A 16082-nucleotide genomic window follows, 5' to 3' on the forward strand; every position below is an offset into this window, starting at 1 on the left:
TGTCAAAATCTACCACATTCCCTCTTAGAGCAACACTTCCCAGCCAGGGGCGATTTTGCCCCCCAGGGACACTTGGCATGTCTGGAGACATGGTTGGTTGTCACAACTGGATGGGGGATGCTGACATCTAGGGAGGAGAGGACAGGGTTGCTGCTAGCCCACTGACACAAGACAGCTCCCCACGGCCAAGAAGGTTCCTGAAGATCCTCAGAATCTATCCATTTGGCCAGGACTGAGAACCAGAGGTCTCAGGATGAGTCCAGAAGTGGCCTTCACCCTGTTACCACAAGGAGCTGAGATCTCGAGAGTTCCCGGGGACTTACGTAGCTTCCCTAGTTCAAAATCCGTCCAGTCTGTCATATCCCCAAAGAATATTCCTCACGAAGAATAAAAGAGAAGGAAGGGAGGGAATTCATACAAAACCCACACTCAATACACAAATACAAACATTGTAATCATTAGGTGATATAAACATATGAAGAAAGCACTTACAGTGAGAGTATGTATCACCATTAAAATTTATTTTAAAAGCAGTGTTTGCAGTGCAAATAAATATCAAAATGGTCACTAGGCTGTAGACATGCGCTCTATGCATATAATTCTGAAGCAGACAAACCTGGATATATTGAAGATAGTTATCCACTGTGTTGCATTTTGGAATATTATATCCTTGGTAAAAGCTGAAATCTGATCCAAACATATTTTCACTGAACCAGACCTTAGCAAATGTGTTCAGCAACCTCTTATCGTAGTCATCGGTGACTCTGCCCCCATACTGAATCTCTCCTATCATGTAGCAGACAGTGGTCCAGGAGACGCCCTGCAGACATGGACAGAACCGTTGTGGAGAACTGATTACCAGTTCATCCTGGTTTTCCCCACCAAGCAACAGCTGTGTATTTGTGGTCACCAAAGTCATTCATTCATTCTTCATCAGTAATGTTAAAAGTGCAGGAAGAAAATGACATAGACAAACCTTGAGGATTACTCAAAGCTCCTGCACGTGATTTGAAATCGACCCATTTGGTGCATTCCTATGCTGTCATATTTTAATTTCAACTTAAAAAAAAAGCTAGTTTTGGAGAATACTGAAGCAGCTCCTTAAAAAACACATGCTTCAAAAGTGACCTAGACTTTCATTTTCATTTTTTAAGATTCTAAAAAACGAGTATTCTCACCCCACCAATTCAACCCTTTTGCCTTGCATGTAATTTCAGATCAGCTTTGAGAAATACAAAGATAAACAAAACTGGTTCCTTTTTTTCATCTGAAATCCAGAGGCAAGTGTGACCCAGCTGGCATGACTTAAAGGTAGGACTATGCAAGCACAGAAGGCCATCACTGTCACAGGATCAGTCCCGAAGTTGGGCAGGTGTGTGGATAGGAGGCCCTGTGCCCACAGGCACTGGCAGCACAGGGCGGCTCGCACACGGTACCTTTTTGACATCCATGTCATCTAGGTGGTTTTGGATGAACTGCACGGTGGCGTTAAAGTCAGCCTGATTAAATTCATAGGGGATGTTCCATCCCAGGGGACCGAACTTCCTCCTCTCCTGGACCGTGGAGTGCAGGAAAGCCACCGCATAGAGCATGGGTTTCCACTGGGCTGCGGTGCTCACATCCAGCAGGTCCTGGCTCACACCTGTCACGGCCGGTGGGGCGAAAACCTGTATCGTCACTCACACACCTTGACTTCTTATTACACTTATAAGTTATTATTTTTGTAAATTTCTGATAGTAAAATTCATTTATCTTGAATTATTTTTATCACATTCATATGACAATTATAATTTAACTTTGGGTATCCAGAGGGTGTTTCTCGCTGAAAAATCTACAAAGAGACTGGGCGAGGAGGTTGGGGGCTGGTTAACTTAACATGGGTCAAGTTCCTGCCAGTCTGACAAGATATTGTGGGGATAAACTAGAGGTAGAAGAAGGATGGCAGTAAAATGAATACTATTACTAAAATACTAGTATTTCAAATGCTATTATTAATATTATTTATTATTACTAGTAACCTAATAATATATCATTTAATATAATACTACTATTAGTATTATAAATGCTACTACTAAAACTACTACTATTACTAATTATTTATTATTGTTATTATTATCATTATTATTTGGAATCTGTACTCAAGTTGCAATGAACTTCAGTATATACTACTCACAATTTAATATCAATTAAGACAGTGTATCTAGAAGCCCACCACACCTGAGTATATTCCCCAAATTATGCTAAGTGAAATAAGTCAATCAGAGAAAGGCAATTATCATATGGTTTCACTTATTAGTGGAACATAAGGAATAGCATAGAGGACATTAGGAGAAGGAAGGGAAAAATGAAGGGGGGTAACTGGAGTGGGAGACAAACCATGAGAGACTGAGGAGTCTGAGAAGCAAACTGAGGGTTTTAGAGGGGAGGGGGTTGGGGGGGATGTGTGAGCCTGGTGATGGGTATCAAAGAGGGCACGGATTTCATGGAGATTGGGTGTTATACATAAACAATTAATCATAGAACATGACATCAAAAACTAATGATGTACTGTATGGTGACTAACAAAACATAATAAAAAATTATAATTATTATGTATTTATATTACATATATATAACTGTATATTTTTTACTTAGAATTTTTTTACTACCCTCATCCTTCCCCATCTATTTATCCCCACATTATCTCACAGCCTGACAAGCATTTGAGCCTTGTTAGCAACTCAATAAAAACTGTAGATTGTTCAGATGGCCTCATGAAACGCAGGCAGGTCATAACTTGAATTCAGCCTCTGCTTTTGCAAGAGGCTATTGGCCAACTTTAGGTAGGGAGCATGAAGGACCATAAATGGCAAAATAATGTTAACATAGAAAGGTGGGTGTCTAGCTGGAGAAGAGCACAGGCCAAGGCAGAGCAATCCGGGGAATACGGGAAAAGTTCAAGGTGGATGACCATGAGCTCTGATGTCCTAAGGCCACCAGAACGTATTCCATGTGGGGCGTGACAAGGTGTTATCCTCTCCTCATCATGGTAAATAATAGTATAGTTCACTACAGCTCTATCCTGACTCATGGCTTTTGCAATTTCTTTAAGACAACAAATTTAAACACAAAAAGTCCCCTCGACTCACCACCATATGTTCTTTTCAAGCCTGCCCGGAGACCCTGTGGAGGCTCATTGGCAAATTTAATGGCCATCTGAAGGAGTGTAATGGGAAAGTTCTTATGAACTTCAGTGGTCATCCATAGGCGGAAAGCATCATGTACCATCTCGGTTTCTACAATTATGTCCATTAGCTCATCCATGAAATCGAGCCCCAGATGGCAGTTCTGCAGAAGTGCCCATCCTCCCTAAGTCAACAACAGTAAATGGAAATGAGACACTATTTCCTGTTGCACCCAGAGATTTAAGTTAACATATTCTTCAGAAAGTAGGTAATCAAAATTTAACAGAGAAGCACACTAACCACTAAATTAGTCCAGGTCAAATCTATAGATACAATGACATTGAGTTGAGGTTAAGTGTGTCATTTTCTTGTTCCATGCATTTGTCCCACAGCAAACTAGCACGCCAACTGATAATATATAGTAGGAGTCATGAAAATAACCAGAGTTGGTGTCAAAAGAGATAACATCACTGCCCTGTACAGATGGTTGAGTGAAATATCCATTTACCTAAGCTTCCTCTAATGTTCCATGAGAAGTACAAAGAAGGGACATTTTTAAAGGCATGAACTTTTAAGAACAAGGACAGTGAGGGTAAAGACAGTATCAGTAACATTTAAAACAGACTCAGGAAAGCTAAATCCTCAACTGGCATTCAAGGAAAGCTGAGAAGTAACCTGATTTACGCCACATAACCCCAAACACGCAAGAGCGGGTGGTGAGACGTTCCTGTGGAAGTGAGGGAGAAGATGGGCTCACACGAGAGACCGAAAGCCCAGCCCCCCAACATGTTCCTGCCTCCCTTAAAGAAAGAGGGAAAGCTGATTTTCTTTGGAAGGTACAATGGACAGGGCCGGACTGGAGGACATCAGCACACTGAGGGTCTAGGAACCTCACTGAAGACAGGTGAAAGAAAGGCTACCCACTCAATTTCGAGACCTATTCTATCCCTTCCCCGACGGAGTTCCCAAAACTCTGGGCAGGATGTACACCATCTAGAAAGTGGGAGAATCTACATACTCTAAGAACAAGAGCCTTAGAAAATAAGACTTATCTTTTATAGGGCACCTGAGTGGCTCAGTGGGTTAAGCCTCTGCCTTCGGCTCAGGTCGTGATCCCAGGGTCCTGGGATCGAGCCCCACATCGGGCTCTCTGCTCAGCAGGGAGCCTGCTTCCTCCTCTCTCTCTCTCTGCCTGCCTCTCTGCCTACCTGTGATCTCTGTCAAATAAATAAATAAAATAAAATCCTTTAAAAAAAAAAAAAAAGAAGACTTATCTTTTATATAACACACCTTATGAGCCCAAGAATGTTCCTTGTATAAAGCAATAGAGACAATATTTTAGATCATGTTGTAATAATTTACTCAATACCTAATCTATAGAATATTTCTGCTAGAATGATCTATAATATCCAGATCATAATCTCGAGTTGTTTTCTTGACTCTGTAACTTTGGCTGGTTTAGATTTGACTAGTGCAGCCCGAGTTATTACTCTTTCTGAGAAACAAACCAAGCACCAAATTTAAAATCTTGGTATAAAACGGATCACTGTGAAATTTCACATATCCCCTTCTATTTTCTTGAGGAGTATATAGCACTGCTGAATAAGTAAACTATTTTTTGTCCCTTGAAAAATTCAACTGGCACCGTTCACAATTCAAAAAAAATTAGATATAAAACATAACAACCACAAAAAGGGTTGAGCCACTCTTTGTCTCCCAGCATGCTGGGGAATCTGAGGTGAGAAGTGGGCTGTTTCAACCCTCCCCTGGAATCTCTTATCCGTGGCTGTTTCTGTGGGGTTACCAGATTCTGTATGAAATGTTTTATGTTAAGGAGATCATCCATTTTGCTAGTCTTGGGTAGTCAGTTCATTCTGTCATAGTGCCTCAAACCTTCCTTTTTTTCTTTTATTAAGATTTTATTTTTTTTTTTAAAGATTTTATTTATTTATTAGTTAGAGAGAGAGAGAGCATGAGCACAGGCAGACAGAGTGGTAGGCAGAGGCAGAGGGAGAAGCAGGCTCCCCGCTGAGCAAGTAGCCCGATGTGGGACTCGATCCCAGGACGCTGGGATCATGACCTGAGCCGAAGGCAGCCGCTTAACCAACTGAGCCACCCAGGCGTCCCAAGATTTTATTTTTTAAGTACTCTCTAAATCCACCATGAGCCTCGAACCCATAACCCCAAGATCAAGTGTAGCGGGCTCTACTGACCGAGCCAGCCAGGTGCCCTGCCTCCAATCTTTCCTACAAAACTTTAAAAAAACTAGTATCTCTGATAAGTTGTAAGCATGCTAATAATAAGATTTTTTTTCTTTTACTTGATTTACTAAACTACTAAACAGAAAACGTGAATAAACTGAAGGCTAAAATTATTCCATTTATACTCAATTTAGTTGCCTGAAACTATAATTATTAAATATTTATTTTAAATTAGAGTTAAATAGGTGTCCTGTTATTGTTGGTGTCTTTGTTCTAAGCACAGTAACATGCAGAGGGAGAAACAGAGGAAGTGAAAAGGAGGGAGGGGTGAAAAAGGAGGAGGCCAAGAAGAAGGAGGGGAGAATCCGGAGGAGGCCAAAAGGAGGGAGAAGCCAGTGTAGAAGTCCACTAAGCCTTCATGTCAGACCAGACCTGGCATTCTTTTTAAGAGTTTATTTATTTATTTTATAGAGAGAGAGAGCATGAGCAGGAGGAAGGACAGAAGGAGAGAGGGTAGAGAGAATTCAAGCAGACTCCACAGAGCCCAGCATGGGGTTCAATCCCAGGACCCTGAGATCATGACCTGAGCCAAAATCTAGAGTTGGATGCTTAATCAACTGAGCCACCCAGGTGCCCCTTCCCGATCTGGCATTCTAAAGTATAGATGCATGTTTTCATCTCTGGATACACTTTAGTCCACCCCTGCCGCCCTCCCAACTGCACAGCAAGTGCTCAGACAAGGCACACACATGTGAGCCTCCCTACAACCTTCATGAAAACTGGGGGTAGGGCATATTGTACTTGGGGATAAAAGAGGTGCTAGGTAAATATGGAGGTTCTAGAACCCAATGGGCTCAGTTCTAGACCAGAGGAAAGAGACTAGACTGCAGCACAATAGTGAGGTTCTAGATTCAGTGGCCAGGACCTAGAACCCAGTGGTTTCGTGGTGGGCCTAGTGGTTGGAGGCTGAGAGTGGTATGAAGACAGCTAGTCTGTCCTCAGCAGGGAGATTCCCTGGGGGGCACAGAAGGAGTTTTGAGATATGGCGGGGGAGAACTCAGACTCAGGGAAAGAGGAATAGGGTCCGATCTAAAAAAAAAAAAGGCCAAAAAGGCATCTAGATCAAGACTGCATGTTCTCCAGTAGGAATATGAAGCCAAGTCATTCTGCCCCACTTGCCTGGTTAAACTGTGGAGGAAGAGGGAAACAGGGACAAGGGTTCCTCCAGACAGAGTTTGACACTCCAGAGAAGGCTAGACCAGAGTAAACACATGAGTGTCCTATCCTAGAGATGGAATTCTAGAGAAGAAATGGAAGGCCTTGAGCATTCAGTTAATTTAAGTCCCTGGAAGTGCCCCAGCTCTCGACTTGACTATCCTATTAGCAAGATTATCATGTGGTTTCCAGCACTTTATAACTCCCTGGTGAGGCCTGAGCATGGCATATTCTGCATGCTACAGAATCTGCAAGCCACAAAGGGTTCTAGGAGCCCCAGCCTGGAAGACAAAAAGCCAGGTTTCCTAAAATCTCTGGTACCACCACAGGGTAACAGCAGATTCCTGGCCTCTGGGGTCTGGGCCAAGCCTAGGGGACTCCAGGGCACAGGTTATACATTCTGGAACTCAAGAAAGACATGCTGTGGTGGGTTCTGGAGTGCTGGGGATTATAAGACCAGAGCTGGAAGCATGGCAGAGGTCCTGGAGTGTATGGCACAGGGGTTAAGGCTGTAGACCTCCCCACCACACTGAGGGTTTGGGATCTAGAGTGGGGCTTAAAATTATGCAACTTGGTTGGGAAATAAGATGCTCTAGTTGGGTAAGTTTTCCATAAGTCAAGGCCTGGCAGAAAAAATTGTATGTATTTCCATGAAAATTTTTCCAATGTACATTAAACTTTTCCCTGTTTGGTGAACATCACAAAGCAAATAAATTTAAACTCTTAATGATTCATAAGTTCTTTTCTGCATTGCTATTCTTTAACCTGTAATAACAACATAACCTAAAAGTAGACACTTGGCCTCACATTTGCCATGGTCTGCTGTAAGAGCTTGCGTGCGTGGACCTCCTGTCCTTGGCCCATGGACACATAACGGGTTTCTATTTTTAATCTCTTCCCCAAGGCAATGATGGAATCCGTGGGATCCGAGCCCATAGACAGGAGACAGATGAGTGGTGTCCGTGGATCAGATTCCTCCCACGTTTTTTCCAAGTCCAGGATAACTCCTTCTGCGTAGCGCTCTCCCATGGAGTCCATGATGTACTTGCGGGCCTGCCAAAAACAGTACAGGAGTCACCAAAACGGATCCTAACTCCTCCATGTGTTATGATGCAGGGTGGCTTCCAAAATTCATTTTGGTAGATTGTCTCAGTGATGTTCACAGTAACTCTGCCAGGGAAATAGGACAGAGACATTTTCCTTATTGTATCTCCATAAATATCAGAGAGGCTGTGTGTTCTTTGCCAACACACAATCACACAGTTCAAGACGAGAACCCAAGTTGGCTGACCAGTTGTCTGGAACCTGTTTCTATATGCTGGCTACTTCTTGGTACATAAGACATTTAAAATATTAGGAAACTGGGGGCGCCTGGGTGGCTCAGTGGGTTAAAGCCTCTGCCTTCGGCTCAGGTCATGATCCCAGGGTCCTGGGATCGAGCCCCGCATCGGGATCTCTGCTCGGCGGGGAGCTTGCTTCCTCCAATCTCTCTCTCTGCCTACTTGTGATTTCTGTCTGTCAAATAAATAAATAAAAATCTAAAAAAAAAAATTATTAGGAAACTGTATTATTCAGGATGCTTTAAGGGAAATGCATATGCATTCTAATAATCAAATAAGTAGCACAACGCCTGGGATTTAATGGTACTTATCAATGGATGATTACTGAATAACTTCTAATTAAATAAAATATATTAGATATTTACTGAATAAGTTAGTTAATATTTTAAAGATTTAGTCCATAGTTATCCTCCTAATCATTCTTAGAATCCCTTTCCATTTTTGGCTCATCTCCTTTACCATTAATTTTGTTTTGACTGAAATACATGCTCACAATATCACAGACTTTGTCAACTATATTATCAACCATATAAAATATTTCAAGTAAAAACATAGCCCCTTTTCCAACAAAGTAAAATAATTAATCAATAAAATACTATTGTGAGTATGATCTTTAGTCTATGGTCTCCCTCTGGTAAAAACTGGATTTCCTCAAAGAAAAATTTCCTATTCTTCTCCTTTCTTCTCCTACCCCATGGGAGTAAAACCCAAATTTCTCTACCCAATGAGATTCCCCAGAAGAATCTCTCCCACATAATAATCAGAGCCCAGCTATGGTTGCAACATGAACTTTAACCTTTCCAAGGGCTGGGTAAGGTGAGCCTTGGTGAGGTGGGCCTTGGCAGGACCCCACTTCCATTTCTGGAGAAACACAAAACAGTTGTAGTCAGGGTTTTCCTTAAGTGAGAGAGACTTGAGAAAGACTTGGGCCAAAGTGAGAGTGGTGCTGGTTAAGCTGTTTTCTTTGACTTAAAAACACCCGAAGTTCGATTTCAGTCAGTAATACAGGCTCTTCCTCCATTTTGAATATCCAGCTATGCACTATGCATTCTCAAAGTAATTGTCACCTCCCAGGTCTCTGAGCTTTAAACTTGGGATGCTGTCCCCACTCATGTCTGCCCACTGCAGGTTAGAGTGGGAAGGTAGTAGCCACAATAAGAGATTCATCCAGATCTTTGGGTGATGAGCAGGATTTATCTAGATAAAGAGGACAGGCAGGAGAGCTAGCGTGGTGAGCATTCCACGCAGAGAGGACACACACAGAGAACTTGAAACAGAAAAGAGCAAGTCACCGAGAAGGGCCAGAAGGACATCCAGTATAACTCATGTAAGAGTCAGCTGTGGGACATCCCAGCTTCTGCATACCTCATCGGCATGAATGGAAATAGAGTGCCACATTGTCACAACTTACTCTTCACATACCTGTGAAGAACATTTTTGTCTCAATATCTGATTTCAATGAAACAGACTCAATTGTTGAGTCTGGGTGATGCTGCTTTTGGGGAATGGGAACTGCATATACCCACACTGTAGACCTTCAAATATGCTTCCCAAGAAGGTGTCTGGTTGAAAAGCACAAGAGGTATGTAATGTGAGCATAAGAATTTCAGAGGAGAGGGCATTTTTCCAGAGGGGCCTTGCAGATCTTAAGACTTGGCTGTTTTAATGGCCTTGGGAAGGCACCAAAAGTCTTCAAAAAGCAAGGAATAGCATAATCATATTTCCATTCCTTCTAGAGTATACAGGATCAAGTAGAGTGGACAAGAAGGAACAAGAGGAGACCCCAGTTGGGAAACCACAGCTATAGTTGATCTATAGACAATAGAAGCTAGGAGGAGATGACAGAGTTACAAAGGAGCTTTGTAGACTTAAATTCAGTATTGAACCAAATGAAGTGTTACATAAGGAAAAAAGGAAGGAAGAAAGAGAGTAGAGGGAGAGAGAAAGAGGGCAGAGAGGAGAGGAGAGGAGAGGAGAGGAGAGGAGAGGAGAGGGAGAAGAAGGAAGGAAGGAAGGGAGGGAGGGAGGGAAGAAGAAAGAAAGGAAGAAAGAAAGAAAGATGTAAGGGAGGGAAAGAGGGAAGGAGGAAGGAAATGAAAGAGAAAGGAAGGGAGGGAGGAAGGAAGGAAGGAAAGAAAGATGGAAGGAAGGAAAAGAACGAAAGAGAGAGAGAAAGGAAGGACTGCTTGAAACTTCTACACTGTTCTTAAGACAACAGTCTGACAACTCTTTGGGGCAGGATAAAAGTTATGAAGTTGAGAAGAAAAACTGAAGGAAAGGTGATCTCAGTTGCCCTGCATTGCAAAACTCATTTTTCTTTTCTCAATAAATCATCGAATCTAGTTGTTTTCATGATTCCTTGGTACCTACCTGGACTTGGAGTTGGTTATTCCCTGTTTTTAACGCTCCCTCTGGAGAGTAGAGGGGAGCACGTCCCACACTCTATTATAAACCCAGCCACTGTTACTCTACGGCTTGGGCTTGTTTGGGGAGGGCCCGAAGGAATCCACCTGAGCTGAATAGTCAAGCTAAACTTTTCATTGTGAAGGCAGGACACAAAAGTCTTATTAGCAGTGACATTTCCATGACAGGAGGCCAGCAGATTAAAGGTCTTTGAGAAGATGGATCTTCTGGAGGCAGGATTCACATTTAAACCATATGTAAAATTCAAAGAGTTTTAAGCCAGTTCTTGCATCAAGGTTTCTGAGACTTTCTGGGGTTATAACTGTAGATTTGGGAATACTGTGCCTCCCTCTTATCTACCTCTCCTCCCAGAATTCCACACCCTTCCTACTTTTTACTACTAACAAAATGGAGCATCCATATCATTTTTGAGTTAATATAAAAATGGTATGGAGGAGTAATACATTACCTTTACGTCATACCTATACACTGACCTTAAAAACATGGCTTTTTCATTCACTCTTGTACCATTAGGACCAAAGAAGATTATTACATCACTTATCCCAAAAGCACACCTCGCTACATTTGTTTACTTTTCCATTTGTCACATGGATATTGCCAGAAAATTCCATAGAAGCCTCCAATTCTAACTGGGATTAAAATATTCAATATTTCTTTAAATTTAAATGGAAATTCTCCTTAAAAATATTCTCCTAGGGGGCACCTGGCTGGCTCAGTTGGTGGTGCATGTGACTCTTGGTCTCAGAATTGTAGTACGTTCGAGCCCACAATGGGTGTAGAGATTATTTAAAAATAATAAAAACATCTTTTAAAAATATTCTTTTTTTTTTCTAATACGAACTTTTTACCTGGGCAATGGTTCTGTCAGGACACCAGGATCTAATAAGGAGAAGACGTCTAAAGCAGTCAAGAGATTTATCATAGGCATTTGGAAGGGGCTCCTCCTCAGGGTTTTCCTTATCAAACCAAATTTTCCACATTTTCTCATTTCTTGATATCTGAAAATACCAGGGGATAAGAATTGCATCACAGCACAGAAAAACCTTTCAGGAAAGTTCACAGATATTTTTCTTCAAATCTTCTGACTATTCCAGACACGTGTGAATGATATCCCTTGTTTTGCTTTCTTTTTTTTTTTAATTTTATATTCCACTACCAAAAAGTGTGACAATTTAAAATCAAATGTGATTTTCTCTAAAGTCGGTCCACATTAATGCCAGCGTATAGTAGCTTTTGAAGTAGGGAGGGTCTTGGGTTGTTTAATTTCTTACACCTTTGTGCTAACAAATTTATGAGGAATAAAGAATTCCATGAAAACTCATTTTCATTATTTTAAGGAGAACTGATTTGCTCCATGAAATCCTTTCATGATCAGGAACCCATTCACTCATTATTCACGTATGTTTCCTCATTTCCCAGGGCCACTCCTGGCACAAAAGAAGACATTTAATATATGTTTATTATTGAGCCAAAAGCTTTTTGGTCAATACTCCATTAATCTAGAGTAATTTGAAATATACGACTTAATATCATATCAAATGAGTAATGACACACATGCTTCCTTTAGGCAATTGATAAAGAGGAAGAGAACACAGTCCGTTATCCTTTGGAACTTAAAATCAGGGACAGCATTCCACAGGCATTCATCTCTAAAACACAGAACAAAAAAATAACGTCTGCAGATAAATATAATCCAATGTTCTCTGGTATATTCCCCTTGATTAAAGCCCTGGATATAGTTCTTGGAGGCCTAATCAAAGGGAAAAACATGCCAGATCCACACTAGAAAGTATTGTGTAAGAATAAAAAGTAAAAACCTCCCTCTGTTGTGAAAGACAACATGATGTGGAGGGACTTCAGGCATAAGACAATCTCCAGAAGACGGCAACCTCAGGAACAGATACCAGTCGGAGAAAGGTCACTAGAAGTCATCTCATAGGGGAACACACTCGAGTGCATTAAAACCTCCCAAATGAAAGTTATTTTACACAAAAGAATGGGTTAAATTGTACGGCAGAAATAATGCAGATCACCAGGCATAAAGTCAACACATACAGATATTGCTGAACAGTAAGTTTCTGGTCAACCGAAACCGGGAAAGTCAGGAACCAACATTACCACGTTTTCTGGTCATAAAAAGCCTACAGCTTGTGGCTGCATAAAGCCACCGTGCTCTCAGTGTGACTTCTCTCTGCTCATCTGATTCTCAAGAATCTGTTCCCTAGTTTGTCCCAATTCAGCTCTCCAGACCCAGCTTCTATGATCCCAGCACGGAGACAATTCACCAGGAACTGGCTGGTTATGACAGGATAATGACTTGTAAAAGGGGCCAAGGACTGGCAGCAGATTTATGCCCAGACACCTGGCTAAGGCCATATCATGGGAGCACAAGAGAGGAGGAAGAAGAGAAGAACAAGAGGCAAGAAAATCATCTCCAGCATTTAGAGGTAGACTGTTCATGTTTCTTTTCGTTAATCTCCAGGAAGATGGAAAAACCCCTTAAACATGTCGAGTGATTTCATTAAATCTCAGTGTTCCCACTGATGGCTCTCCGGTCGGTGATACTGACATAGGGCACTGGACGGCACCATTTCGACGTGGTGGAGTTGGCTTCATCAGAGTGCGAGTGGGTAGGAGGAAGGTCAGGCACCAGGGCAAGAGGGACAACGTTAAACAACTTCTCTCTTCCACAAGTACCACAGCTGGTGATGAATCAGGGAGCTGCTCCCTGCGACACTGCTGTAAACTTATTCAAAGCACAAGTTACCTGATCAAGGATGTCTGAAAACTGTCTGAGTTTGCTGAGTTCCCCCAGATTCAGCCAGGTCATGTCCAGGATCCATTTAGCTGGTTTAGGAGGACAAGCTTTAAGGTCCAAGGAGGCACCTCCTTTAAAATCAAACACAGAAAGTTACTAGATTGTTCTTTCTTTACTCTAAAACAACCCATTTATATACAAAAACTTTTTCTGAAACATTTTTTTAAGATTTTATTTATTTATTTGACAGAGAGAGATCACAAGTAGGCAGAGAGGCAGGCAGAGAGAGAGGAGGGGAAGCGGGCTCCCCGCTGAGCAGAGAGCCCGATGCAGGGCTCCATCCCAGGACCCTGAGATCATGACAGAGGCAGAGGCTTTAACCCACTGAGCCACCCAGGAGCCCCAACTTTTTCTTACACCTTTAATTTTAATTATTTACCACCCTGACATTTTTTAAAGGTTTTATTATTCTGAGACAGACAGAGTGTGCATGAGCAGGGGGAGGGGCAGAGGGAGAAACAGACTCCACACCAAGCAGAGAGCTCGACACAGGGCTGGATCCCAGGACCCTGAAATCATGACCTGACCCAAAGTCTGACACTTAGGGATGCTGGAGTGGCTCAGTCTGTTAAGCATCTGCCTTCTGCTCAGGTCATGATCCCAGCATCCTGGGATCGATTCCCGTGCGGGCTCCTTCCTCCGTGGGGAGCCTGCTTCTCCATCTGCCTGGAGCTCCCTCTGCTTGCACATTCTCTCTCTCTCTCAAACAAAGAAATAAAATCTTTAAAAAAAAAAAAAAAAGTCCAACACTTAACCAACTGAGCCTCCCATGTACCGCATTACCTTGTCATTTTTTAGGCTCAGAAATATGTCATAGTAATGAACAAGCTTGAAAATCAAATAAAGGAATCGATGATTTTAGAAGAACACATTTAAGAATCAGAAACACAGGTATGGACCAGGGGGCTGCTGGATTCTGTCCTAGCTCTCTGTGGTCAAGGTCTAGGACAAAGCAGCTCATCACCTGGGTTTCTGTTTCCAAATAGGTACACAAGGATTAAAGAAGCCTGGGTGTTGCGATGGTGACAGAATGAGAGAAAATATGTATGTAAAGCACATGAAACAGGACTAAGGCCACAGCAGAGGGTCACTAAATGAGCAGCTGTTGTCAACATTTGCACAAGCTCTTTCAAGGAGAGAGTTTATCTAGAAATGTCAGCAGCACCCATGTGCTTAAAGGGTTCTTGTCTATGAATCAGTATATTATTTATATCCATTTGAGCACACCCAAGGATCCTGCACTGTGTCACTTATTTTTGGTCAGTCTAACCACAGCAAACATTTCCACTGGGTAATGACTCTTACTTCGCTGCTGCTGACTTACCTAAGCTCACGTAACTCATATAACTCCCACGACACCATAAAATAAACGACACCTTAAAATGTTATTGTTGCCCATCTCAGAAGAACTAAATGTGTAAACAGTCATATTTTAAGTCAAAGAAATATTATAGGATAAAATATACTGTTTAATAAACACCATCTATTAAAATATTTCAAGGAAAACATGCTCTAAGTATAATTCTTAAAAGGATATAACCAATTCATTTGGCTAATGTTAAAATCCTTTTTTGATCACAGCAGGTCAAGAACAAATAATAACACTGCAGGTATTTATTGAACCAATCTCCACTTTATCCAGGTGCCATGGACCCCACTAAATTACTATCTTTTGGCCAAATCCATCTTAGTATATTTCCAACAAGGTAAAAGTATGGCCTTGAAGCAATTTTGATAAGATTATTAAGTCACCAAATCAAAACAGATTGCTTCAATGGCAGAGAGCAGTTAAAGACCTGAGGACAATGGCACTGTGTTGAAATATGTCATACCAATCTCCATGGAAACTGTCCGCTTTCCAACAAACTCAAAAGAATAAAACAGTCACCAGAGAGTTAGGGAGAAGCCATTTACAGGAAGGAAAGGGTGGTCCTTGCAACCAAAGCATTATTCATGGCTTAGCAGAGGGTAACTGTGGCATGAATATTTTTCCTGCCTCAAAAGTGTACAATGGGCCACAGCGGATAATGGTATTGGGTTGGGGGCAGACATAGTCCTGGATGATATGGCACCAGATTAAATGTACTTCTGATGAATGAACAATTGGAATAGGTATAATTCAAAATAAATTCTCCAGGTGATTGAGAGTTATGCCATTGCCTTCATTCTGTGAACCCTTACTCTGGGAAGAAGTAAGTTTGAATTTATACCATAACACTTTGTAAAAAAAAGATATGTTCTTACAACAAAAAATTTCTACAAGTGATATCACACAATTGTAAAACGGTATAGGTAAGGCAGATTTAGAAAGTCATCTGGGCTGATCCTGTTCCACCTTAGAGATGAGAAAATTAAAAGACCAGTATTCAAACATTGTCGCTCTCTAAATATCATTTTCAAACAAATGACTTTAAAGTCCTTGCAGAAGAAGTTCCCCCACTGGGTCCTTCTCGCCAACATCTCAGCCCCTCATTGAGCAATCTTGTGACATAGCTGCCTTGCAAAGCTTCCTCCTACTCTGTTGCATAAAGCAGGGTCACAAAACTGTTGAATGCCAAAACCCTGCAAAAACCAATCCAGCCTATGTGAGCCTCAGATTAATAAAAAAATAAAATAAAATACTACAGATAATATAACAATGCCTATCGTTTGCTGAACATATCCTACGTGCCATCGTTTACACAAATTGTGTGACTTCTCAATAATCTGCTAGGGTAGACTTGACCATCCTTGTTTTATAGCAGAGGAGACTGGAGCCTGAAAAGTTTGAAGAACGTGCTTGAGACACTCATCAAGAAATTAGCAAAGCCACTATTTTCACGTAGAGTCATCCTAACCCTAAATCCCACGTCTGCTATCATCACATCAAATGGCAACACATTTCCCAGTATTTCAACCAGACTTGGACGCATTTTATGAG

The 16082-nt window shown here is 41.6% G+C and overlaps 1 protein-coding gene across 1 annotated transcript in view; it reads right to left on the reverse strand.

Moving 5' to 3' along the window:
- DNAH5 (dynein axonemal heavy chain 5) overlaps window positions 1-16082 on the reverse strand; it is a 224312-nt gene that overhangs the window by 16603 nt on the left and 191627 nt on the right. Inside the window, exons 69-74 of the mRNA XM_032861880.1 lie at window positions 13112-13233; window positions 11193-11342; window positions 7388-7633; window positions 3129-3348; window positions 1437-1642; window positions 617-820 (exon numbers count right to left, since the gene is read on the reverse strand). Of these exons, the coding sequence (XP_032717771.1) occupies window positions 617-820; window positions 1437-1642; window positions 3129-3348; window positions 7388-7633; window positions 11193-11342; window positions 13112-13233 (1148 nt within the window). The remainder of the gene's footprint in view (window positions 1-616; window positions 821-1436; window positions 1643-3128; window positions 3349-7387; window positions 7634-11192; window positions 11343-13111; window positions 13234-16082) is intronic.

This window comes from Lontra canadensis, unplaced genomic scaffold (genome assembly GCF_010015895.1).
Source record: "Lontra canadensis isolate GAN:19392208 unplaced genomic scaffold, GSC_riverotter_1.0 scaffold22, whole genome shotgun sequence".
NCBI lineage: Eukaryota > Metazoa > Chordata > Mammalia > Carnivora > Mustelidae > Lontra > Lontra canadensis.